The sequence below is a fragment of the Alosa alosa genome, chromosome 7, assembly GCF_017589495.1.
Source record: "Alosa alosa isolate M-15738 ecotype Scorff River chromosome 7, AALO_Geno_1.1, whole genome shotgun sequence".
Classification (NCBI taxonomy): domain Eukaryota; kingdom Metazoa; phylum Chordata; class Actinopteri; order Clupeiformes; family Clupeidae; genus Alosa; species Alosa alosa.
Window position 1 is genome coordinate 29,210,326 of NC_063195.1, and position 27,815 is coordinate 29,238,140.

A 27,815-nucleotide genomic window follows, 5' to 3' on the forward strand; every position below is an offset into this window, starting at 1 on the left:
CACATTCCACACAATCTCCCACACAATCAAACTCTACTTATTGTTTTTTTGACCTTCTCACCAGGTCACAGAGCACAACTCCGGGTATCACAGAGATGCCAAAGTGAAAGAGATCTGAGCCCTTTAGAACAAGAGTGAGGCGTGACACCCGACATAATCAACCTACAGGATTCAGATTTTTTCATGATTTGGCAGACCTTAAACATGATGGATGCATTGTAACCTGTGGGCTGGCATTGTAACCTGTCCGACATTGTGAATAAAGCTTTGTACTTTTGCCTGTGCATTACTTTTTGCTATTCTTGTAGATTTTATAAACTTTATGTACAGTAGCATGAACTGGAGCTAGATGCTGTAGAGATCGTCAAGAGGAATAACTGTGTGAAATTAATGTTAAAATGCACTATAAAAAAACATTTAAAATAAAACTGATATATTAAAGGTATGCAAGAATGACCACTAGCATTTAAAATGGGCATTACAGTCCAAAATCAACATTTTAGAGTAGAACCTATTGTAGGTTAATCTTGCAATCGAAAGATCGAAATGTGTGTGAAAATGGCGGAGGGTAGCACAGCAGGCTAAAACTCAAAATATAAACCGTATTTGTAGGCTGCAAATGAAAGTTGGAATTGTGAATATCCTGGTTGTAGGATTGTTGTCAGTGAAGCCATGAAACATGAAAATAACATGTTTCTTTATTAATCTCTGATGGCATATTATGGTCATTTTATTGTGATGATTTATTGCATAACATGTCTATGTAGCACCTTTGTGGAGATGCAGAGATGCCCTTACGTAGCCACTGATCTGCCCTCAGAGCTGTAGAATGTCTGATTGAGAGTATTCTTCAATACTGCCCTGTCCTCACCAGAGTGGGGTGATGTGGGTTCCTGTTGGACACATCAGGGTAAACAACACAACTTGATTGCTTTCAAATAATCATCAATAATGACTCCAGTAACAGTGGAATACAGTAAACCAAGACAGAAACAATAAACAACTGATACAACAAATTGCACTAAAGTGATTCATTTCAACAAAGTCTTCTACTGCCACTAATAATAAGAAGGATAAAAATAGGAATAGTAGGGCCGTGTAATAAATCAGATTTCAATTTCATTTCAATATAATTTTATGGATTAAGATTCTAGGCATGCACTGCTCTGAAGGAAAACGCTCTGCACAGCCCAGAGGTGGTGGAGGGTGCACCAAAATTCCACCACAATTGCTACACCATATCAAACAAATCCATGGGATAATTCATAACATTCCCAAATCTTTAATGGTTGTGGCCAGATGAAGGCTTAGCAAAGATTTACCCTTTTATGTGATGGCCCCGGTCATCAATTTCTTAAAATAAATAATTTAAAAAAGTACAAGTTCAAGTTTATTTATGGTTATGGTTGTTTAATAGCAGACAAAGTGACAATCACATTAGTCTATCAGACCCTATTCATTGCTTTATCCTATATCTGCACAAGTGACTTCAACCAAGCTTAGAACTGTGACGATAGGAAATAGAAAAGAAATAGTGGAAAAATATTTTATCAATTTAATTGATAAACCCCCATGTCATGGGTAGCTTAGAATGCTGGTACAAACCAAAGATTAGAACACTCCGCTCTTTGGTCACTGGTCTGGTCATAATCACAAAACATTTGATGATGTCATAAAGCCTGTGTCACCTGGGGTTCCAGTGTTTGAAACATCCACTCATTCACTACTGCACTACAATAGTGAATAACCAGCACATAGTTGTCCACTATTTAGATCTTATTAAGCCTAATAGAAAACAGATATTAACAAAAGTATCTCCAGACAAGAAACACATTTGTTGGTAAGATGCTGATTTATGTTATACGATTACAAATTTTAAGATTTTGTTTTAAATTGTCGACTGGTATTTGGCTTATCATTTTAATTGAAAAGTACTGGACTAATACATCAGAAAAAAATCTGTGATTAGATTAATTAGGCCTACAACCAGCTATGTTTCAGGCAAGAAGGAAACTTATCATGTGAGGGAAATGGACAAAATATTGGCCTAATAACTAATTATTTTATGTTTCAGTTGTATTGTTTAATTTATGTAAATGGGCCTCTTAACACTCTGCTTCTCCTTGATTTAGCTGATCCTACACATAGTGAGATTACTGTGAAACTGACCTTGCACACAAATGGCCAGGGTCCAGGATGACTTTGAAGAGATGGTAGTTACACAGTGAGGCAGTTGCAAAGATGCTGGAAGAGGATCTGCCCAGAGAGAGGAGGAGGCGGCGAGTAGGAGAGGTTGGATCATCCGTTCAGGTTGACCCGATGGGAAGCCAAAGTGTAAATGGAAACAGGAAGGAGAGACTGCAGCCCCCAGACAGAGCCTTCTTCATGGAGAAGTTTGAGATGCTGACTAGGGCAATGGGCCTGCTCAGTGAAAGATTCTGCAGCCTGGAGATGAAGCTGGAGGCAGGAGAGTTTAGCCATAGGGGTGGTCGGAGCATGTCTGAATATGAAGGACACAGACGGCAACAGATGGATGAGAACGAGAGTGACGAAGAGGAGAGCGCTGGGAATGTAGGGGGGTGGGTCCCACTCAGGAGGCGTCAGGTAGCTACAACGGCGAGCAAAGACGGCCGAGTGGGGAGAGAGAGAGAGAAGACGCTGCAGCTCCAGCTGGAGCTCCTGGTGCTTGAGTTGCGAGAGGTGGGAAGAGCGCGCTACCAGCTGGAGGAGGACCGAACCAGGGACATCATCAGAATAGTGAACCGGGAGAAGGAGATCCGGTTCCTCCAAGAGAGACTGCACAGGACGACCACTGAGAACCCGCTAGAGCCACAGAGGAAAGAGATGGCGAGAAGATGGTCAAAGAATGTGGAGGAGGACAGTCTGAAAATGGTGGGGAACAGAGGAATAAGTCAGATAGATGTTCCAGTGGTGCGGAAGGTGAGAGAAACGAGGAAATCTGACTTGCAGAAGAAAAGCGACCAGCTAAGGGGACAGAAAGAAACAGAAATGCAGATTCAACAGCAGATCTTACAAGCTGAGTTACAAGAGGCAGGAAGAAACAGCTGTGTGTTAAAGGAACAGACAAAGATAGAGTCTTTAAGAGTGATGGAAATGGAGATCCAACCTCTTCCAGACCGATGCGTGGCTGCCCAAAGGAAGGCCGAGGATGGAGAGCTCAAAGACAACAACAACAGAGTGGAGAAGAGGTTGAAGACGACAACTAAAAGGACGGAGATAAAGCAGCAGCATAAAACGATCCAGGAGATGCAGGGAAGTGAAGAGACTATGAAGACTGAGGGACGGCAGAGGCAAAGTGTCACTGAGCTACGGAGAATTGAGGAAAAGCTCACACAGAGGGAGATGGAGAAGGAGATGGAGAAGGAGAAGGAGAGGGGGATGGAGAAGGAGAGGGGGATGGAGATGGAGAAGGAGAAGGAGAGGGGGATGGAGAAGGAGAGGGGGATGGAGATGGAGAAGGAGAGGGGGATGGAGAAGTATGTGCAGAGATTGGAAAGAGAGTGTGACACATCTGGATATGTGACAGGGTGTTTAGCTGGAGCTGTGAAAGAGAGAGCAGAGGAGGAGAAAAAGAAAAAGAAAAGTGCACAAAAAATGCTGGAGGAAGAGAAAACGGAGCCGAAGAGGTTGCTGAAGGCAAAAGAAAGTCCACACCACCAAAAACATGAGGTAGTGATAACGGAGCATGTGACCATGAAAGAGCTCAAACAAAAAGAAGGAGACCCCCTGAGCATGACTGGTAAGAAAAATGATTCTGAGGCACAAATGCAAGAGGGAAAAAACAACACCAAAGATGAGCTATTACTGGAGGCATTTGTGCCTCTCAACAGAGAAACAGAGAAGGCAACTAAGAAGGAGCAACCCATGCGGACACAGAATCGTAAAACAAACACAAAGCAGAGAGAGAAATGGGATCAGGAGAAAGAGGGATGTCAACAGACTGGTGTGACGATGGAAGAAAGAAAGAAGGTGGAGAACGAGAACAGAAGAAAAACAGAAAAAGAGCCACAGTCTATCACTGAGGGAAAAATGACCCCTGTCCCAGCAGTCAAAAGTGGAGCAATGGAGACTACTGATGAGAAAAAGTTACTTGAAGTGGATATGTCTTTGGAAGAGATGGATGAAGTGAGTGAGATACTGCTGTCCACGGAGACTGACAAACATGAACCAGCAAGTGATGAAGGTGTGACAAAGGAAATCAGAAATGATGTTAAATCAAGACAATCAAGAGACCTGGTGAAACCGATGGCGGGGAGAAAAGAGGAGGATAAAGATAGATTAAAGAACGAGAAAGATGATGACATAGTGTTAGAGGTGGACATGCTTCTGAAGGAACTGGAGGAGGAGAATGAGCGAGAGGAAGCGAAGCGAGTTACTGCGCAGGGCAGACGTGATGATGATACGAGTCCACAGGCGCAGGTGAGGCAAATGGAGAAGGCCCGACCGCAATGGCTGCAGGCATGGGGCGAGGAGACAGGAGCGAAGGATTGTGAGTCAAACAGCCCAGTGAAGAAGTCCCCACTGGAAACTGAAGACACACCGGTCACCTATCTGCAGGGACGAAGGAAGGAGGGGAGGCGTACAACATCCATTAGCGAAGGTGACTTTGACAGTGTTTTGTGGATTGAGGAATTAGCCATTGGTGGGGCTGACACTCAAACACAAAAAGGCAAGCGAGAAGAAATGGCTGCTGTAAAAGTGCATGAGGAGGTGGGACAGCTGGATCTGATGAGACAAGACCAGACATTAGAACTGTCAGAGGACGAGAGACTGAGAGAGGAAGAGAGGTGGAGAAACGCACAGGGGGTCCAGGAGAGGGACGACGACATAACCGCCTTTTTGGCTGAAATGGACGCAAGTCGACAAACTAAGGAGAAGAAGCGAGAGGAGAGACAGAGGAAACTCGACCAGGCCAACCAGACCTGGAGTTCGTTCACCGTGAGATCACATGACTCCTGCATCATGGAGACTACTGCGGGGTCAGGCAGGACAAAGGGGACTGGACAAGAGAGGAAAAGAGTCACGTTTCAGATCAAGCTGAGTGACACGGCGTGGTGGCTGCAGGAGGAGGAGAGCCAGTAGCGTCAAAAGAAGACGAGATGCCCAAAGCTGCTCAGTAGCAAAGAGAGCACATGGGAATATGGAGAGGACTAACAGCATACACATTCAACTGATGGCTTTCCTGTGTCACTTTCCTGTTTTAAAATTGAAGTTTACCATTTCAATTCACCATCACATTAACACTACTTTTGTAATTTAACAATAAAGACCAAAAACAATTATACCTGTTTGGTGTTCTGATCTTTTTTGCTCATTTGCAAAAAAAATGGACTAACCTCAAATGAATGGTATTACAAGCCCAATCCTTATACTTATCCTATTCCTAATAATGTGATCAATTCAGATTGATTATTATGGATTGACAATTAAGACAAATCAGTCTTAATCAAATTCAGTGACCAAATAACCAGAGTAAATTTACAAAGAACTGTAACATATTTTTAGACGAGTTAGGAAAAATGTAGGACTTCTATACTATTTGATTGTGGAAAGTTGTAGACTAACACTGATGGATCTTCTTAACATATCTTAGATAATACATTTAAGTAGGAAGAGTTAATCTCTCCAGCCAGCTTAGTAGTCTTGCAGGAAAGTAATCACAAATGATACTGCTGTGTGCTTTTTTCTCACCACAAGAGGGTAGTCTAGTTGCACAAGATAGGCAGTTTGAGGTCATCATGCTTTGTAAAATAGGCCTACAGTGTTTGTTTTTTGCAACCATTTCATTTTCATTTTGATTCGAGAACAATATTTAAAATATTCAATCACTAAAAACACTTCAGAGCCTGAATATATTCAGCAGAGGTGAGATGTGCCGAGGGTTTTTTTAGAGTGACAGACGCCCTTGATATTGCCTAATTGTAATACATTTTAATGAAAGTCTTACAGATATAAAAAGTGCGGACAGAACTGTAAGACGTCTTATCAACAAATGTGTCATTTTGAAAACATTCTGACTTTAAGACACTATATATCACTTTTTAAGTGATAAGATAAATAGCATGCATGCATGGAAATACATGTATCATGAATGAATTAAGATCAATTTCCCAATAATTCACATCAAAAGAAAATAAGCAATAACATTTTAGAGTTTGAGGTAAGTTTAAAAGTCAACATTTTGCTTCTTGAAAAGAATGTGCAGCCGTTATCACTTTTGACATCATAAAAATACATTAAATAAGCCACGAACAGTGCTTTGACCAGAGACTTTCTAATGAGACACAGCACTCAAAAAATCCTCCATAGAAATGCATGGGGCTAGTTTATAATGCCAATGGCTGTTGTCTACACATATCCTACCCCTTCCTCGGCAAAACGTTGACATGTGAATGCATTATGCCAATCATGTGGTGTGATGTGAATACATTGAGCCAATCATATGGTGTGTTGTGAAGACATCGTGCCAATCATGTGTTGTGAACTCGCAGCTGGAGCAAGATTGGTGCCGTGAAGCCTTGCGCATGCGCATTTCTGCCGAATAGGATGCCCGATGAGTGCTCAAAAAGCGTTGCTATATGGCCGCCGAGTGGAGGGACTTGAAGGACTTTGCTTTTACCTCCTTGATTTCCTCTAAAAAACACTCAGGCATAATTAACCATGATCACATCAGTCTCATTGCTATGTAGGTTAGATGGAATCCAATTGCATTTCCCCACAATCAGACGAAATTCAGCTGGCAAAACTAGAAACCATACTCGAAGACAACCTCTGACTTAAACTAAACGTTTAACCCTTCATTACTGTCCCCCAAACACATAGATTTCAGAAAATATAGTGTCCCTCTTTACCTTTAAAATCCAGCCCCTGGCAAAGAGGGCTAGCACACTTAAAAGATACCCTAGGCCTAGGCCCTACCATCTTTCCGTTACATGATCTACTTTGACTAGAATTTCTTGAATTTCCCCTTGGGGATCAATAAAGTATCTATCTATCTTTCTATAATTCCATTCCATGAAAATGCTGTTGTAGGCTATGATAGCAGAAATAATGCAACAGAAACTGTATCTTAACACATTATTATTATCAATATGTAAAATAACATACATTAATGGGCATTTTGAACTTAAACATTGAAAATAAAGTCTCAACAGAGATTTTCAGGGTAATAACAACTTCCAATTCTAAGACATCAGCACTGAAGATGGAGATCTTATGGTGTTTGAATGTATGCTCCTACATCATCCAACATAGTGCACCCGCTGTCTAGGTACTCCAAGATCATATTGCCTCCATTATGTAGTGGAAGTTCTTGTTCAAGTAGAGAGAGCAGAGTAACATCCATTCTGAGGGCTTCACCTGTCTCAGGATGACACAACCGCAGCTTCTTGGCTGTTAGCACGTTGTTGTTGTTCTTCAAGCCAGCCTGCGAAGCAGCCGTGTCAATCACTTTCCCTATAGTCCATTTAGTGCAGAAGAACATGGACACAGAGCGGTCTTTGGATTCTTTAGGCAAGAAAACTTGGAAATAGGCTCTCTCCGTCTGTGGTATTGCTTTATCTCCAGATGCATGCATTTTTAACTTCATTAGTGCAACCTTTGCTGCTGTTGCGCTGTTCTTCGCTCCTTTACGACGACCACTCGACGGCGTATTCTTCTTTGATTCAACAATCTTTTGAACCAGCTCCTTTGTGGCTGCCATTCGCGGTTTCTGTGTCTCAAGTTTTTCACACTTGTGGTCATCTTGATGTCGATGTGCAAGACAGAAGTTCTTCTCACAATGGGGGCAGATGACTGGCAGCAGTTCTCTGCCTTTACAATCCTGAAATGCACATTGGTATAAGTTGCTAACGTTACCCTCTGAAACAGTCACCTCACGTTGAACATTCAGCTGAGGACATGAATGTGATTCACGAGTTCTGTGTTCCACGCAGAAAACACCAGAGCACGCATCACAAGTAAAGGGCAAAAAGTCTTTTTGGTTACAAGCCGTGACTTTGCAATGTTTGCCGATGTCTAGTTCAGCCATGATTTCTTCCGCTTTACTGTACGCACACTGCGTTGATGCGTGGGGTACGTGGGTTTTTCGACGTCATTATGAGAAGTTATCCACTTCCGCTCAAGATGGCGGCGCAGCGGAGGAATCTAATGCAGAGCGTAAGAAATTGTTTTAGCAACAATTTTCTGTTTGATTTTGCGTCAGCATGGCCAATTGAACCTACCGAATAGATGACAGTTTGATTATCATATTGAACTTTGCATGATTTTCCAGAGATAAACGTACAAAATTGGTCAATGTTTTCTTTGCATCAAGGCAGTGCTTATGGAGCTCCAGATAGCTAGTGTAGTTAGCTAGAAGCTAGCTAACTAATTTGACAAGTCATTATAAGTTTTAATTTCAGTCATCTATTTTCCTCTGTATGCAAAATGTGCATTTGAGTAAATATCCACATTCAACATTTAGGGATGAAATATCTACTTTACTGTCCAGACACTTTACAAGATGAAACTGATTAACGTGAACATTTAATTGGCTACCTGGCCTGCGAGTAAGCTAACACTTCAAAACATTAGCTTCTGCCCAAAGTAGTAACGTGTGCTGACAAATCAAGGTGTGCAATACGTTCTTCAAGTTGTCAAGTTTCTTGCGTTATAGGTTACCGACGGCTTTGTAGCTATCACATTAGATGTGCCCAGCAGAGGCTATTCAAAGGAGAGGCTGGAGCTTGCCAGCCACTGCATTTCATCATTGTTGATGGAAGAGAACAGGGAAATCTGATAAGCTAGTCATGGTGGCCAGAGGCTAAATACCAGGGGCCTGTTCTGTATAAGTGAAAATTCTTCTGATCGATTTCACCATTGTTGGTGCAAGCTGGCAGACACTTTACCGTGAGATGTAGTAGCACACAATGTCTTATCTAATTAGGTCCAAATCAATGGTAAAATCACTGTACAAAAATCACAGTACACTGTACCTTACTGCCGTGGATGTATTAATACCTTACTTATGTGGATAAATACTTACGTGGATAAATGAATATCTTACTTAATACATCCATAGCAGTAAGGCATTCTTGCCTAATCTTGGATGATGCAGTCATTGCTGATTGCTGAACTCTTCTCTTATTCTTTTTTCTCCTCAGCATCAGAGTTGGACAGATGACCTGCCCCTGTGCCAGTTGTGTGGTGTGGGCAATGCACCAAACTGTGTGTACGGAACAGATGGCAAGGGCACTCAGAGCCACCCGTACGAGGATGGTCATTTCCGGTTCAGGTAATTCTTTGTATTTGATGTGTGGGTATTTTTTATCTGGTGCAAATACCCAGGACCTTCAGTTATCAGTGGCCTATCATTATAATTGGTGCCGTTGGTGGTCCACCAGTTCTCTGTTTTCCAGGCTATGTGTAGTTTAAAAAAATCTGCAGTGTTTGTACATTATCTCACACACACTGCCACACCGCACCGCATCTCCCCTTGTTTAAGATGTGGGCTAATGATGGCTGCTGGCTGTTGAGTAGTGTCTGTAGGATCCAAGTTATATTTTGCTGTCAGCATACCTTATGAAGCTTGGAATTTGAAACCTGTGGTTTGTCGATTATGTAAAATCTGCACTCTCTTTTGCTAAGTTTTGTGGCAGTTTAGAGGCAGCAGTTAGTTGAGTTTCAGTCAAGTGTCCCTCATTTGAATAAACAGATGTTCCTAATACCTGTTTATGTGCAGGGTTTTCCCATAGACTCTCATGAAACTATCTCTTCTGTTTCCTCAGGGGACACCTGTTTTTTTGTCCCAAGTTCAGCCCTGATCTCTAGATTGGAATCCAAGGGTCACTATATATTACCTTGCAAATGCAGTTGCTAGTTACATGTGTTTTGCTTTATCCAAGAATGTATACAAGCATACATATTTCAATCAGGGTATAATTACTTGTGCATTTATTTGCTTGGAAGCAGTCCTTTATATCTACTTCAGAATAAGCAAACCCCATTCATGGAATCTGCCATGTCATGCTGCCATCTTGTTACAGTAGGCCAGAGAGGACAAACCAAAACACTGCCTTGTGGGGAGAGGGCCTTTCACAGTATAGCAGTATAGCTTTAATATCAAACATGGATGTATGGATGATTTTGTAGTGGTTTTAGCATCTTGGGCTTATTTGCTGTCCTGTAATTTGTCAGTAATTTATCAGGATTTTGTACTGAAGATGCACTTGAAGGTTCAAGTCTGCAGGCAGCCAGTCATATGCTCTGTATGATGCTTATTCCCCTCTACTCACTATGTGTGGTGTTGTTTCTGTTCAATCAGAGGTGAAGACTGCTTCCTGTATGGTGTGTTTAATGGCTACGATGGCAGCAGGGTGGCCAACTTTATGTCTCAGTGCCTGACTGCAGAGCTCTTACTGGGCCAGCTGAACTCCACACACTCAGATGCTGACGTCCGCCGGATACTCTCTCAGGTGCGACACTTCTGTCCGCTAGGTGAAGAGTTGCAAAGATAGCTCTCCATAGGTGAAGTAGGAAATAACCTACTTGTCAGCTCAAGTATTGTCCAAGTAATTCATTGACTAGCCTTACTTTCATATTCTAGAATTATGTCACATATTCTAGGTCATTCTATTCATAATTTTACTAAGGCTCCATTCAGTTCCCAAGCCATATATGGAATGCCACTGAGAGACCATGTCATGTCATGTTAGTTTTACATGTACGTTATGAGTTAAAAGTCATCATTAATGATTGAGCAGGCCAGCTAAAAGCATAGTGATAATAGCATGCTGTTGATAGGACATGGGCTGACAGTGATTGTACAATACATTATTGGATACACATTTCAACACTCATTCATTTCAGACAAATCAGATTTTGTTTGAATGTGAGGAGTCATGAAAATGTAGACTTTTAGGGCCGATTTCCCATACATAGATTCATTAGGACTAGTCCTGCACTAAAACAAGAACTTGAATGAACTTCTTGAGAAAATAGGCCTGGTCATTGTACAGGACACCAGACCTTAGTTTAATGCCAAAATAGATCCTGTTAAACTTCCCAGCTTCCACCGTTGTGCCCTTGGGCAAAGCACTTAACCCCACGTTGCTCCGGGTACAATGTAATAATGCCCTTGTTATTTAGCTGACATGTGTAAGTCACTGTGGATAAAAGTGTCTGCTAAATGAATACATGTAAGTGTAAACTTTGCTGCTGTGTTGCCAGTAATGGACGGCATAATAGAATGGCTCACCTGAGATGAAACTGGGAAATTTGTCTAGAACATTTACAGTAACTACGGTTACTGTTGGCTTTCTTTTTTTGACACGAGAGTACTCTGTGAATATTTAAAGAGGTTCCTGTAAACGTCCCTTGGACTAATTTAGGCAACGTACACTTACACTTCATGTTATTGATTCATGTTTCAATGTTACAACGTACACTTCTTGTTTTATTCATGTTTCAGTGTTACAACATACACTTCAGAAAAATTGACATTGAAAATGAAACAGAGGAGTTCCTTTCTGGCTAAGCTGTACCTACCACAGAATGTCTGAGCAGAATTGATTTGAATAGCACTCTCATTACGGTAGTATAAAAGGTTTCAAAATGACCAACCAACTCTTGAACAAGAGCGTGACCCTGATGTGCACACCACACAACACGTAAACGGTGTGAAATATTAATTTCACATACAATACCGGTCAAACGTTTTGAAACACCTACTCTTATAGGTGTCATGTCAAGCAAAAAAAGTTCCCCTACAACATGCATGGGAACTCCTTCAGGACTGTTAGAAAACTAAATTCATAGTTTTCAGTTTTGGCCTACAATGTAACAATAGTAAAAAAACAGTGATTAAAGAGTGGGTGTTTTTGACTGGTACTGTATGTGTGTTACTGTTTAAACTCTCTGTTTCCAGTCTCTGTCACTTTGGATAAAAATGTCTGCTAACTAACGATCAAGCAGGACGTGCTTTGCCGCTTACAAAGCACAAGGTGCCTTATGTTTTCATAAAAGCGCCCCTGCAAAAATGCGAGGAGCAGCAGGCGCAAAAAAACGCAAAATGCTCTGGGCGCATCAGCAGCACACAAACAGTTACTGCCAATACGAAACAATGTAGAAAATGAACAGGTCGCTGCAAAAACAGCGTTCGGTCGTCTCCTTAAGCTGTTGTTTAATATCTGGGGGGAGTGAACAGAGCTTGTCTATACTACTGGAGGAGATGCTCATTGGGTGCTGTTGTTTGTTGTCGCAGGCCTTCGACGCCGTGGAGAAGAGCTACTTTGAAACCATTGGCGACGTACTGGCCGAGAAAGCCAACCTGCAGTCCCAGATCCCCGAGGTAAGGACGTGCAGGCGGCAGGGCAGATACTCACTCACTCACATGACACCCGGGTGACCATCCACATGGTTAGGTCCCTGGACTGGTCTGGGCATGAACGGAAAATTCCTATCAGGAGTGATTCTTACCCAAGCAGTGGAATGACTCAGGGTTGTGGAACAAAGCACCCCAGTCTGTTTCTACAGGGACAATGCTTGTGTGCTTGAGCATATGCATAATGACTGTAGATATTCGAATAGTGGTAATGAGCTGTTGGGGGCCAGTAGGTGAATCCCTGAGGTCCACCTCACATCTATGCCAGTGAAGAATGCAGATATCCACCTTCTACCTGCCTATAGTGTATATATATATATATATATATATATATATATATATATATATATATATATATATGTATAATATGAATTGAATGCACTGATTTCCGATTTTTACTTTTGTTTATATACATATATTTGTGAACTGTATTTCCCTTTTACCACATATTATGCTTTTCCTTTCTTCCTTCCTCTCTCTCTCTCTCTCTCTCTCTCTCTCTCTCTCTCTATATATATATATATATATATATATATATATATATATATATATATATATATATATATATATATCTCTGTCTCTCTGCCCCCTGTAGGGTGCTCTCTTCCACCAGTTGTCCCCTCAGTGTCAGAAGCTGTCTGACCGGCTGGGCGTGCTGGAACAGGAAGTGAACGGTGGTGCCACTGCAGTGGTGGCCCTCATCCTCAACAACAAACTCTACATCGCCAATGTCGGTCAGTGAGATAGACACATACACACTCACACATACATATACACACACACACACACACACACACACACATACATACATACATATATATACACACACACAAACACACACACACTGTGGTCTCATCTCATTCTATTCTGTTAGCACATTGGGGTGTTTAAAAACATGCACTGAAACAATCTTTCACTTCCTAGCATTGCTGCAGTCAGCATTGTTTCGGCTTAAACTGTGTTGGGGAAATGCCAATGGCCTGTAACGCAATGCTGAAAATGTTTGCAATGAACATTTGTGAAGGACTTGTTATTCTTGGTGAAAAAAAGCTGTGGTGTTCCGCTTTAGTGCACTGACTGCAGACATTTTTAGACCCCTTAACCATCCCCAGGCAGTCATTGTTAAATGTTAAATGCTGAGCCAGTTTGCAGTTTTGGAGACAACTTGTGTACCAGCTATGAATTCTAAAATAGTTTAATGCAAAGCACATAACATGGGAAGCTAATAGAATGCAACTCTCAAGCCTCTCATACTCATACCTACAGACAGACTGACACACACACACACACACACACACACACACACAAAACATCAAGCAAAACAGCACACCCCCCCCCCTAGGCTTGTCTGGGTCGATGTAAGGCAAATCCATTCCTATAATGATTCTTTATTGGGTAATTACTGAGGCTTATTGTTTCTGTCTGACAATCCAGACATCAAGGAGGGTCAGTTCATGCCAAGGGTGTCTGTCTCGCCTCTTAATAGAAAAGAGCAGGGGACCACAGGGTTTTCTTTGGAGGTCGGGGAAGGGCAGAGAGTGAAAGTCATTCATATTCACCCCATCCGACTGCAAGGCTTGGAAAGGGTCAGGAGTGTGTGGTACGAGTGGACCGACACACTACAGACTCTGTTGTAATGCTAAGTGTTTCAGACAGGCAGGTTAACATGTCTGCACGGGAGCTCATGACACGGCAGGCTAGCGTTTGTGTTTTTGCCGACTCACTTTTCCCTCAGAGACAGTGTCTCAATGCCACATGGGATTCGGTGTCCCGTTTTTCTTTTTGCTTTAGTCGGTTCAAGGAATGTCTGCATCTGCTTGATCTTGTTTGTGTCCAGCATTTTTGCCTGTGTGTAACAATGCTTTAGACAAACACAATTTTCTGAGTTTCTTGTGCAGTGAATGTATATGGGGATCCAGCAGAGCTCACATCAGATTAAATAGAACTAGAACAAATATGTTTTCTGTAGCTTACTGTACCAGTGAAGCAAGGGTGGTGGTCGTTTTGATGGGCTGAGTTCTATAAAATACATTATAGCCTATTTTTAACAATTACATGGTCAATTAACTGTTAATTCCATTTTATAGACATGTTCTGTATTTGCATATAGATTGTGTGTGTGTGTAGAATAACATGCTTAAAGCCAGCTCAAATATGGCCTAACCAGAACTGCCCTATAAAAAAACATAACATTTATACAGTAGGCTTACTTAAGCTTCCCATTGCCCTGCCTATTTAGGCAATAGTGATCGTATTATCCCGTAAACTCGACTGTTTTTTATTATCTCATTTGAGTTTAGCAAGCCCACCCAGGGTAATCCTGAGCAAGAAGCGGTTGGTTATCTTTAATAGCTCAGTTAACAGTGGCGTGTGTGTGAACGCAGACACCGCTCTAGTGTAAACAGACTTCGGTGCTAACTTCTGTTTGTTGCTCCCGTGTCCTTGCCCTTCCTGAACAGGGACCAATCGCGCCTTGCTGTGCAAGGCCACAAGCGATGGCCAGAACCAGGTGATCCAGATCGGCCGAGCCCACACCACGGACAACGAGGACGAACTTACCCGGCTGGCACAACTCGGTGAGCAGGGGGATTGGGTTTCCTACAGTGATATGTGGTGTTAATGAAGAAGGATTTTAATCTTCGGGTGGATATTGCTAAATGGCTCTCATCCATGCTGGTTTTTTAATGATCAAACTGATTCCTAACATTCGGGTAGTAGGAGGTGGAGGGGTTCCTGACCGTGTATCCCATATCTATTGTGCTTGCCTTTGAAGGTCCTCATTTCATATTTTTTATGTGTGTAGTCTCTTCCTCCCTCATTTTTTCCTCACTGAGTTAATGTGCTAGTTTCATTGCATGTTCACCTCACTGATGACTAGAGGAGGGAGGGGGAGGTGATCACAGCCCCTGTGTCATGTGGTTTAATGATTGGGTTTTAATAGCCGTCGTTTCATGGGGCCGTAAAGCTGAAGGTGACCCCTGTCGCGTGCGTCGACAGGTCTGGACACCAACCGGCTGCGTCAGACCAGCCTCATCGCCGGCCAGAGCAGCACCCGCCGGATTGGGGACTACAAGGTGAAGTTCAACTACACGGACATCGACGTCCTGAGGTGAGCAGCTGCTGCATGTGTTGGTGTTTCAGTGCTGCTGCTGCTTCGGCGAGTTTTCACATAGATCTCTCTGTTTCTCGTGGTCACCGAGTACTGTCGGTACGAAAAAACACAAAAACGGTCGGTTCTACGTAGTTCGAGTTGCTGCAGCCAACAGCTAGAGCAGTGCAGTGCTACAGTCTGGGGGCATGTTCATAAGCCCCCATGTTCAGCTACAGTGCTACAGTCTGGGGGCAATGGTGGGGGGGGGGTGAGTGCTGAAATAAGTTACTGTCACTTTAAGATTGTCTTGGTAGTGTGTAGGTCTAATTGAGTGGCTGTCACTTTAAGACGTTTGTGAGAAACCCTTGCAGTTTTAACACAATTAAAAGGCTACTGATATGTGTGCAAACATTCAGTGTCCGAGTCAATAAAATTAATAGAGTCCTGCACGAGTAACCTAGTCGAAATTGACAAGCAGCTGTAACTAAGCTAAGCTCAACATCCAAACAGTATTCTAACGTTAGCTTAGAGATACAGCTTGATTGAATAACTTAGCAGAGTTAACTTCAATGCAGCACATTTGAACAAATTTGCGCAGCATGGTCACGATGCTAAGCAGATTTAATTACTACAGTATGGGGTTAGCATTGGGACATTAACGTGTCTGTTGCACCTTTCAAGCCTTCTAGCCACATTATTTGTTAGATTATGCTTTATTCTGGGCAGTGAGAGTTGAGGTGCATTCTGGGATGTTGGAGGGGAACAGAATTTGTCTGTGCACTGGCATGCATTTGACAGTGGGACACCCTCGGTAGATGCTGAATCCCTTGGTAGCTTAACCACTGAAGCAGAGTCTGAAATTAGACTGGCCCCTGATTTAGGAGACCAAAATGTTGTGCTCCCCATTGCCAAACACTTACGTAACCCTGGTATGTCAGATTAAATAATGCTCAAAATAATAAAGGTAGTGGGAGAGTGGCTTAAAGTTTAAAATAATAGTAGATGTTTGTGGTCCACTGAGCTGGTGTAAAACCAGGTCATGACATCTTAGTCTGTCCCGAGCCCAACAAGTACTTGATGAATGGTGCTTCAACCCAACATGAACAGTCGGGTTTAGACCGCCATGTTGAACTCTAATCTGGTCTAATAGTCTCTCTATTTTTTTTATTTTAAAGCAGCAGGATAACGAAAGCTTAGTGATTATCTCCGTTGCCACTCTGCAATAAATGTTTCAGACGCGTGCATTAAAATGAAAAATTTGCCTGTTAATTAATGCAGCACAGATGTTGTGTTAAAACTCATTACAAGAACACCGGGCAAATTTGATGTAGACTAAAGACTGTGCTTATTGAGCAGATTCTCACTGACCATGCAGTTTTGTCATTTTGTCGCTTTAGAGCCTCTTTGGAACGCTTCAGACGGCCAGTCATCATCGTTGTGTTTGTTTGCAGAGTTGTGTTTATTGCCGATTCCAAGGCTGCGTCCCATCAGGGATTCTAACAGCACATACACTGGGAGAAAAAAAACAAAAACAAATGTTTTGACTGAACACTTGGTGAATAGAGCTGGAGTTTGCTGGAGCTCCTGCGGTCTCAGGGATCAGTATTTCCAGGAGGTGTGATACCCACATTTGGCAGGAGGGCCCCCAGCCCAGTCTCCTCCTCCTGAGCCTTGCGCTTCACTTGGGTTTCCTGAGGTCTGCTCCTCAGGCCCGCCGCTTGACTGCGGTCCAAGTCTGGCATTACAACTTTGAGTCCTTTTAAATTGCATTAACCTGCACACCAAGAGCTCCAATTTCCTGCCCCTGCTGGGAAGTAAATAGGTCTTAAGCTTTGAATGTGATTCAAATTACCCACACACACAATAAAAGGGAGGAAAAAATAAAGCCCACTTAATTGAATTTCTCCCCTTTGTGGAGCAACTCTGGCGTTTTGGTCATGCAGAGTCACAAGCAAAATCACCAGACCAATCCATTAGTAATTTGTGGATATTTTGATGCCATTTGCCCTTTTTAATCTCTCTCTCTCTCTCTCTCTCTCTCTCTCTCTCGTTCTGTTCTTTGCCTTTAAAGTCTTTCCCCCTCTAACCATGTTTATTCTGTGTCTTTCTCCAACTTCTCCCCTTTCCTCTTTAGCGCCGCTAAGAATAAGCCAATCATTGCAGAGGCAGAGATCCACGGAGGCCAGTCGTTGGAGGGAGTGACGGGCTTTCTGCTGCTCATGTCCGAGGGTCTCATCAAGGCTCTGGAATCCGCTCACGGACCCGAGCAGGCCAATCAAGTACGGACGCACCACTGTCAAATCTTCTCCCCCTGACATAGAGTAAACTGAACATGTGCTCTGTAAAAAGTCATCTCATTCCCAGAGTGATGCTGAGGCCATACATTACCAGCTGAGCTACAGGCTCCAAGAACTGTCAACATCTCTAGGCAGGCCACTCCAGGGCAGCTTGTCCGTTTCCCAAAAGCATAGTTGCTAACTATGATAGCTTGGTAGTGTCACTGCCAAATGTGAGTCTTTAGATTTGAAGTGCACATACACAAACACTTAATTATTACATATTGTCACATATCACATTTTTAATTTTGGAAAATGACAAAATAAGAGCATATTTGTTAGTCCTTAAAATGTGACCAAAGTACGACCGAATTTCAACACCGTATTTCTGTATCGTTAACGCGTAACTCAAATACAGTCGACTCACATTTGGCAGTGACACTACCATGGAAGATGCATCGTCTATGCTTTTGGGAAACGGACTCCAGTGATATAGCATTTCATGCAGGCCAAGCCCTTCCATTCCCTAACTCCCACACCTCACTAACCTCGACCCCTACTCCCCATCCTCATTACAGGAGATGGTTGCCATGGTGGCGGCAGAGCTGGCCCAGCAGACCACCCTGGAGGCGGCGGCGCAGTCGGTGGTGGAGCGGGTGAAGCGGCTGCACCACGACGCCTTCGTTAGTGGGCGGCAGCGGGCATCGCACTGCGCGCGGCACGAGGACATGACCCTCCTCGTGCGCATCATCAATTACCCGCTCTCTGACGGCTCACTCACGCCCACGCAAGGTGAGCCGCCGTCCACTCGTCCATCCCCCGCACCCTAGACCGCTTGTGGGCCTTCGCTTCTCCACTTAGCTCTGTAACTCCCAGCCATGCACTCGTTTCTGCTGGAATATGAGCGCATTAATTACACCAATGCAAAAGTTTGTGCAGAAAAGATTGTGCATGAGCTTAGTGGCTCAAAGCGTATCTTGCATGACTATATCTACAAAAAGGCCAGATGTGGCCAAAGGATTTTGATCAACCTGGGTCAAGGAGAAGCCCTCGATATACAACCCATTAATCATGTGAAGGTTGAGAACACATGATTTATGAGGGAAGTCAGATGTGCTTCTCCTGGGTTTGAGTGAAAATCTGCTGCCACACTGGCTGTTACTGCATCAGCTCTTCTTGAAGGTACAGTGTACACCTGTAACGGAGGCGAACTGAGCTAGCATGCTAGTTGCGCGTGTAAATCCTCACACCCCTAGCCTTAAGAACGCTTCTAACTGACAGAACGCTCAACTGTCAGCACGCTCACCTCCCGATCCGGGGTGCTGCTGTTCGCGGGTTCGAGTCCGGGCGTGTGCAGGGCTGAATCACGCAGGTTCAACACAACGCAGGTTACACACCTACAATCCAAAATTGTACATTTTTAAGGGTGCTTGTCGGTTAAAAGGTACGACTACTGCTCAGCCACAGAACACCTGTGTGGGATTGACATTGTTACCCATTCACATAGAATATGTAGATTACACTGTGGATGGTTTCATAGAGGTTCTCTTTTTTTAATCCAGTAGGTATCTCGGTCCTTTCTGTGGTCTGTGTCAGCTGACTTTCTGTAATGTTTTTCTCCATCAGCTGAGTCTCCTCATGGAAACAGGAACTGACCAACAGATATTGTTGGTCAGCAAAGCCCAAACAAATTCATTTTGAACATTTAAACAAGCTTCGGCCAATGTTAACAATACAACATGAATTCCATTTTTTTTTTGATTAGATTAAAATGTTTAATTAAATTGTGTTTTTTTCCTAATAATGATTCTCCATCCATTTTGTTTGCCCATGCCAGGTGGGCGCATCTACCCGGTCTCTGTGCCCTACTCCAACAGCCAGAGCACCAGTAAGACCAGTGTGACCCTCTCGCTGGTCATGCCCTCCCAGGGCACGCTGACCAACGGGACCAACACCGCCTCCACCCTGGAGGGAGGGACCCCCACACCTGGGTATGCTACTTCCCTTTCAGACTGTTGATATTGCCTGTATGCTTGATCCAGCCCCGAACTCCTAACTTTCCCATTGATGCGTCTATTTGATGTCAGTATGATGTACAGTATTGTTTTGGCTACGGTTGTAGCCGGTTGTAACTTTCAAGTTCAGAAACAATGTAGTGGGTCTGTGTGGTGGTTCTGCCTTTGAAATACCCCGATGAGATCAATTCTGGTAACTCAGAGTTGTATCGAGACTTGTAATGACTTGGCTGCCATCCAGTCTAGTCTACAACGGATACGACTTTCAAATGATTAACGAGATGAAAAAAATGAATGTGTCTTTAAGGTGGACAATGTCCCCTTCATCCACACATAAAATTGTACACCATTGTGAGATTGGTTTGCACACACAAACTTCATTGCATCGTAAACTAGCACCAGATGGTTTACATGTGTGGGGACCAGTGTTGTAGTCAAGTCACTATGCCTCGAGTCCGAGTACAGGTACGAGTCTCCAGTGTTCAAGTCCGAGTGAAGTCCAAGTCATTAAAACAAATTCCAAGTCAAGTCCGAGTCGAGTCCACTACTTATCCAAGTCCGAGTCAAGTCACTATTAAATGCAAAACAAACAACCTTTGAGGCATTCATGTCTCCAGGCATTTGGGGCTGTTAAAGTTAACGTCCGTTATTGTAGGAACATGGCGTGATGTGTGATGTAGGCCTATGACATGAAGCAGTAACATTCCATTGCACTAATATTAATACTGATTGCTGATTGTAGTCACACACTTCTTGTCAGCATGTGCATGGCTTATCAACACTGTTATTCCACTCGTCTCATCCTCCATCATTTCTGTCTCTCTCCCACTCCCACTCATATGCTCTCCATTCTCTGTCCATGCGCTCTATCCCTGCCTCTCCTCATCTCCTTATCTCCTCGTCTCCTCATCTCCTTACCTCCTCATCTCTTCTGGCCACAAACATAGCATGGTGCTGGTCTCCACCATTCGCCCCTCCATATCCGTGGATATCTTGCAGCCTATAAGTGAGATCCCCGCCCAAGCTCAAACTCCCAGACTTAACCCTAACCCCGACATTGGCTTTGGTCCCAACCCTCTTCCCGATCTCGACTTTCTCCTTGGTCCAGACCTAGACCTTATTGCTAAACTTGATCCTATTGGTCTGGACCCTCTCTCTAATACCAACCATAGTCTTAGTCTCAACACGGTCTCCAAGGCTGCACCTATTGCTTATACTAATCTTTATCTTGATCTGGACCTAATTGCTAATCCTGAGCCTAATCTGGTGGTTAACTCTGACCCTGACCCTATTCATAACATTGACTTTATTCTTGGCACCTGTCTGATTCCTGATGTTGACTCTAACCGCGATCCCTTGCCTAACTTTGACTTCCTCGGTCCTGAGCCTAACTGTAACCCAGACCTTGTTCCTCTCATCCCTGTCCCCAACCTTGACCCTATCCTGCCGCCCGATGCTATTCCTGAGCCTGGCTCTCTTGACCCAAGCCTGGACCCTGACCCTGTGTCCTCTCTCGTCCCCATGTCCCCCACCACCCCTCCCAACAGCCAGAGCCCCACCGCCACCCTGCAGTCCACCAACACCCAGACGCAGAGCTCCAGCTCCAGCTCGGGCGACGGCAGCCTCTTCCGCCAGCGGGGGAGCCAGGCGGCCCAGCCGGACGAGACGGGACGCGTGCCGCCCTACGTGGACTTCACCGAGTTCTACCAGCTCTGGGGCTCGGACCACAGCGATGGACAGATCACACAGGGCGGGCTGGGCCCTCAGTGAGGAGCCGGGGGCTGTGGGGGTACCGCGGATCAGAGGGATTGGATTTTTGGGGTGGAAGTGTTGCATGGTTGTGGGGTCAGATGGGTTGCCTGAAGCGGGGCATCTGTGGGAGTATGCCGCTAGACTCTATGATGAACTCAGCAACTGTGACATTGTTAATGCATAACTCCCAAGTTACGGCTCACAGATGTCAGCAAATTCCCGACATGGATCTGCCAAGAATGGCTGTAGTGCAATTTCTTTCTTTTTTTTTTTTTTTTTAAGTTTTTGATCTTTGAGCCATGCACGCATGAGGCAGGCAGACTTCAAGTTCCCATTGCACCCTGCTCATATTTTTATTTTTATCTCAACATGGTCTACGATCACAGATGTTTTGAGTAATGCTGGGATGAGTGTAGGCAAAGGTTACTATGGTTGGCACATTCCATCACCGAAGGTGATTGTGTTGAAAATGGTGAATTCTAGAAAAGAACTGTAATGCACAACATATAGAATGCACAGATATTCTGTAATGATAAACAGGTAACAGATACAGTAATATACACACAACGAGGTGTTGTGAGAAAGGAGCTTTGCTTGTCTCATCAAGCTTCCACTGAAAACATGAATTCGTCAAGAAGGGAATATACTTTACACCTCTGTAGTTTTAACTATTGCCTTCAATGAGCCAAAGAGATGGACTGCTAATGGGCATTTAAAAAAAACAACAACAACAACTACTTCCTGCTCTGGCAGGAAACATGGTGGGTGCAAAACTGACACAAATCAGTCGATGTTGTCATTTAACATGCACCATGGCTGTTGTTTTTGTTCTTATTTTCTCAAAGGACAGTGGTGCCGCTTTAAGCTACGTGAGGTACAGAAGTCTAACCGCTCTTTCTCTTTTAATCATGTCGTCTTGAAGGAGTGGGTGGGTGACGGGGGTGGTTCAAATGCCAGCACCTGTCATGGAGCCGACGGCTGACACGGCACCCACATCTACGACCACGAGTTCAGTTCAGGCACCCTGTGGGCCCACGCTAAAGAAAGAGGAAGTCCGTGGGGTCGGAGTGTGAGAGGGGTCGTGACCTTAGCAAATGCTGTCGTCACTGGGTTATATCTGCGAATGTCACACATGTATATCTCTGTGTTTGTGTTCATGTCTGTCGTTTGCTCATATGTATTGCGAGCATTAGTGCCTTGCCAAAGTAAAGTCATAGAACCTGAAGTTTTGTGACCTTTTTTTCTGTCTTGTAAAGTTCAGATGTGGCTGATCATTAGTAAAGAGCTGTGAGTTCTATGACTATAAGAGAGGATACCATTGTAGTCAGGGTCGGACTGGGAACAAAATTCGGCCCTGGCCATTTTCTCCTGGACCGGCCCACTACTGGACCGACGACCCCCCCCCCCCACACACACACACACACAAGCCCACCGATACCAAAATCCCCCCCTGATTCCCCCCCATAAATAACAAACACACAGTATCATGCTGTAGCAACACTTCATAAACTGAACCCAAACTTTTAGATTTGGACCTATAGGTTATTATATAATCAGTATCGTAATTTCTGTCAACTATGACGATCTCCATGCATGTTCAGTAGCCTATATTTTTCATTTAGTCAAGCAGTGACGTGGTTTAATCAGTGTTGGGCAAGTTACTTCAAAATCGTAATATATTATGTATTACTTATTACTGTCATTTCAAAGTAATTCATTACATTATAATATTACTGTCTCTGAATTGTAAGGCATTACATTACTATTGTATTACTTTTAAGTTACCTTTACCAAAATATCTGGAAATATGGATTTGGAATTCTAAATGCAGTTTATTATGCTCAATGCAGCTCATTGCACTTCTAATGGAGGGTGATGTGGTACAACATAATGACTGAGCTAGGCTTAAGGCTACAGTAGAATGCAATAGGTGCAGTGATGGCTCATGATGCAATACAAGGAACAATCATAGCCAGAATTCTGTTTAAAGAAGACAAAAGGTCAAAGTCTGGTCAATTGTGATAGAAATGCTGTAACTTTAGGCTTAGGCCTACTCATTAAAATCAACAGAGAGCCCACTACCTGTATATTGTAACCCAAAACTTAAAGACATGTCAAGATAGGCTACACAGTGCAGCTACTGGCCATTTTGGTGCCCTAACTGGTGAAATACAGTATTAACCTAAGTATGTCATCATATGGCCAACTATAAAGATGTAATCTGCCTGTTCCCAGGGATGGGTAGTATTTCTGAAACATGTAATATGTGTTTTAAATGCAAAATAGTATTTTGTCATTTGTATTTTATTGGGTTGAAGGAAATGGCTCTGTATTTTGTATTTGGGGGGGTCGTCGGTCCAGTAGTGGGCCGCTCCAGGAGAAAATTGCCAGGGCCGAATTTTGTTCCCAGTCCGACCCTGGTGGAGAGACTTCCACTCTCCAAGTTCCACTTTCACTGTCGTTGTGAGCTAAAAAGGCTACTATATGGGAAATACTTTGAAGTTCCTTTTGAGTCCAAACATGAATAGGTTTTCTTTAACCTGTGCTACACTTTTCCACCAAGTTGTGCGAAAATTGTAGGTACCCGGAGTTTTTTTTATGTTGACAGACCAACCGCACTACAGTAGCCTACATGGTGCAGTAAATGGAAGCTCTTCGTAGCGCGTGCAACTTACGTCTATAAAAATTGCTGTTTTTGCTGTTTACGGTTAAACTGCGATGATGTTGTGAACACCAGCCAGTGGAGGGCACTTATATAGCCTAGGCTACCATGCATGGACTCGTAGGCTATATTTCCCCACAAACCAAGCGGCTGCTTGGACAAATCCACTTGAGGGGTGGGGCAGGGGGGCGCGATCGTAACACACACTGAACCTGTCATGAAGAGGCGAAAATTATTGACCTGTCACCCCCCAATCCAAATGGATGCAACTGCATTTATAGGCTAAGCCTAGGTCTACATGACGGGCCGCAAATAGGCTAAATAACTTAAAAAAAAAAAAAAATTCCTGGAGGTCACCGGCCCACATGTGGACCGGCCCACCGGGCATTTGCCCGGTTGTACAGATTACCAGTCCGAGCCTGATTGTAGTTGGATGCATGTACTCAAATATATTCCATACCATAATCTCTGTTATGGTGATTATGAAGTTCGCATAAGATGCAAATTAACTTCCCCGGTGATGTAGGTGTAGTCCAATATTTTTGCATCTTTAAGCCTAAACATCAGTGAACAGAGGTTTTGTGATGGGCAGGTGAACCCTATCACAATATCGTATGCAAACAGGATACATTTGAATAACTTTTTAACATTTTCAGTCCGATTTACTTAACTTACCCTTACAGAAACTTCAGATTTCTGGCGAAGAATTGCCGCAAATTTGCGGCAAGGTCATATTTTCACATGCACATTAGGTTTCTGGCTAACTGTGGTAAACTTTTGCTGCAAATTTGCTGCAATATTGCCAATATGCAAATTAGGTTTGTCACCAGAAGTTCACTGGAAGTTTGCCATTATTGGCTAAGGGTGGTGGCGAACACTAGTCGCAAAGTTCTCATTGTTGCCAGAACTTTGCTGGAAGTTTTCCTGTAGCTTCTGGCAATATTTTCTAGTAAAGTCATGTTTCCCACAAATTACCCACAAGTGTGCAGCACATCTGCCGCAAACATTTCATTTTTGTAAGGGTATCTTTTTCGGTTGCAGAAATTAAAATGATGCAGCGCGTGTGTTTTAGAATATTCCACTTGGTTTCTTTAATTGGTGTTGTGAACATAATCTCAAATACTAGGCGTAGCCTACGTTTGTGTATAGCCTAGGTCTACATATCAAGATGAGTGTATTTTCTCATGCGTCCATCTGTCTTAGGAAGCCCTTGAGCGGAGGCCACTACAAGTGCTTTTTCAGTAAACCACGGAAATTACTTTTTGCAGCTGACTGCAGCGAAGACCTCGTCAAGTAGTAGACCACATCAGGCTACACTGAGATCTGTATGATTCCGGAAATAGTCGACGCTCAAGTAACTGTTGTCTTGTTGATTTTGAGAGCAATGGCAAATCCGTTAAACTGGAGTTGATGATAGTCGAGTATGGGGCGAAACAAACAATGTTTCATTTCGATTGAGTTATTTTGTATCAGGCTTTGCTCTAGAGTGTTGTCACATGCAGCGTTCTTAGAACATTAACCTTTTAGTGAGCTTGCAAATGTTGTAGTTAGCCTATATTTTCGCGTTCATATATGATTCGTCTGTGACTACCCCTTCATTCGGCCCCCTCCGTTGGCTACTCCCCTCCCTGGGTCCTGTGTGTGATAAGCAAACTGGGAGGAGCTGGCGTCTCGTGCGGTCCCCCCTCCTTTTCCCTCACCTCAGTCATTTCAGAGGGAGAGAATGAAAAATAAAGGAGAGGGGTCTGCCTTGAACACGAGCGGAAAGGCGTCATTTTAGTCCAGAAAGCAGTTGGACTAGTTACATACTGCTACGCACGGGCCTGGCCCGAAGATAACGGCGATGGAGAGGAGAGGGTCGCGAGTCATTAAACCGTCAAAATTGCTGTAGGAAGGCGCAAGGATCATTTTCATTTTATCCCGCATCTCGGCTACCGGGATGGAGATAAGCTATCCCCTGCATCAGTACGTCGATCAACAAAGTGAATGGCTCTGAACATCTTGAATGCAGCGTTGTTGTTCACTCTCTCCTGTCACTGAATCCAGTAGCCTACAGTCCGTAATATTTCGTACGAAACGCGAGGTTTACATGGACAGAGCGGCTAACGAACAGACAACTGGACCGACTCATTTTCTCCGCTGGGGATCCAGAGGTAGCCTACCTCAGAATCTACAGTGTTGCCTCTGCCTTGCCGCACAGCGTAAGCGGGCTATGCGCCTCTGCGTTAAGATAATAATGTAATGGAGATTGGTGTAGCCAGGCACACACGAAAGCTACGATGCGTTATAACTTGGATACTTCTGGCTGTTAATACGACCAAGGAAACGACAATAGCATCTTCTGGATCGCAATGAACATCTAGCCTAGGTACAACCCAAAACAGGCGATGGGTAAGCTCTTTTTCTTCAGCTAGAGCACAAGAGAGGCGAGCGCTAGGGCTGTCATGTCATTACACTTGTATGTCTGCATCTGGTGGGTGTGTGTTTTATGTAAAACAATCGTGGATGCCTTCATTTTACAGGCCTGGACTGACTCAAAACTATAGACTACGAAAGTGCTGAAATAGAAAAGGCAGTGATGACGTGCTATGATAGTTGATCTAAATCCCTGTGAATAGCTTGGCGACAATTATGTTCCCTACAGCTAATATTACTATTTTATCGATAATATTGCTATGATTATTGATTGGTAGGCTATTATTCGGTCAGGAGAAGCCCAAGCTATTTCGGCTGTGTCACTGACGAAATTTTGGAGACGTTCCAGATGATTTTTGGCCTCCTGGGGTCGTCAAGTAAATTTCCATGGGGTAAGCCAGGGTGTCGTAAGGAGACACACTGTCCAGCGACCCCAACTCACCCGCATGTATAAGGGCAAATACTGTTTGGCACTTCATAAGATGAATGGGACCGCCAAATCGTTAAAAAAGGCGACCTAACCACCACGAAGCCATCTATAAAATGATGTGATGATAATTGTATCAGGTTATTTTGTATTTTTATTTTAAAAGCCTTTGCCTGTTTTTAGCCTGTGTTGTTGCTAAGCTGAATTGTCAGCTGTAACACACTTATCTAATGCATTAAAAATGCGTCTGTGCCGTAGAGAGATTGGAATACAATCACGCCCCACACAGACTTCCATTTCAAACGAGGTTTCGTCCAAGTAGATGAACAACACGAGAGTATCAACAGCAGTGAGAAAAACGTGCAAGTCTCATATAGCTCGATTAGTCCATCACTCCGAATGGACTATGACAAGATTTGCTTTATTTGATCCAATCGTGGCGTGGTTGCAGGAGTGCCGGTGGGTTTATAAAGGCCTGTAGAGTGTACGTCTATAGTGAGTCAGCCGCAGTCAAATCTCAATGTGCCGAGATTTGCATTGCTCCCTGTAGTGTGCCTCTCGATTCAGTGCATTAGGAAACAGCGGTACCTCGGGAGGCTGCAGTCGCTACACCGCAGCGCTGATAATTAATGCTGATCGACCGTGCGTTCACGCTAGACGCTGCTGCTGCTGCTGCCACTGCCCCAAGGACCAACATTCAGGAGAGTCAGGAGTAGCCTATGCTATGGTTGCTCAAAAAAGACTGAACAGATGTAGCCTACCATATGACGACCAACAGTATTTGCATGGTAAGAT

General features: G+C 43.7%; 2 protein-coding genes across 2 annotated transcripts; one reads left to right on the plus strand and one right to left on the minus strand.

Moving 5' to 3' along the window:
- Positions 1 to 7,088: 7,088 nt before the first annotated feature.
- Positions 7,089 to 8,132, minus strand: zfand1 (zinc finger, AN1-type domain 1). The gene has a single exon (XM_048248577.1). It carries the CDS (start codon positions 8,048 to 8,050, stop codon positions 7,235 to 7,237), a length of 816 nt encoding a protein of 271 aa, XP_048104534.1. The 5' UTR covers positions 8,051 to 8,132; the 3' UTR covers positions 7,089 to 7,234.
- tab1 (TGF-beta activated kinase 1/MAP3K7 binding protein 1) lies at positions 8,084 to 21,534 on the plus strand. The gene is made up of 11 exons (XM_048248576.1): positions 8,084 to 8,178; positions 9,165 to 9,295; positions 10,325 to 10,475; positions 12,263 to 12,349; positions 12,978 to 13,116; positions 14,842 to 14,958; positions 15,380 to 15,491; positions 17,608 to 17,752; positions 18,328 to 18,541; positions 19,587 to 19,740; positions 21,312 to 21,534. The coding sequence occupies exons 1-11, from the start codon at positions 8,086 to 8,088 to the stop codon at positions 21,532 to 21,534; spliced, it is 1,566 nt and encodes a 521-aa protein (XP_048104533.1). The 5' UTR covers positions 8,084 to 8,085.
- Positions 21,535 to 27,815: the final 6,281 nt, after the last annotated feature.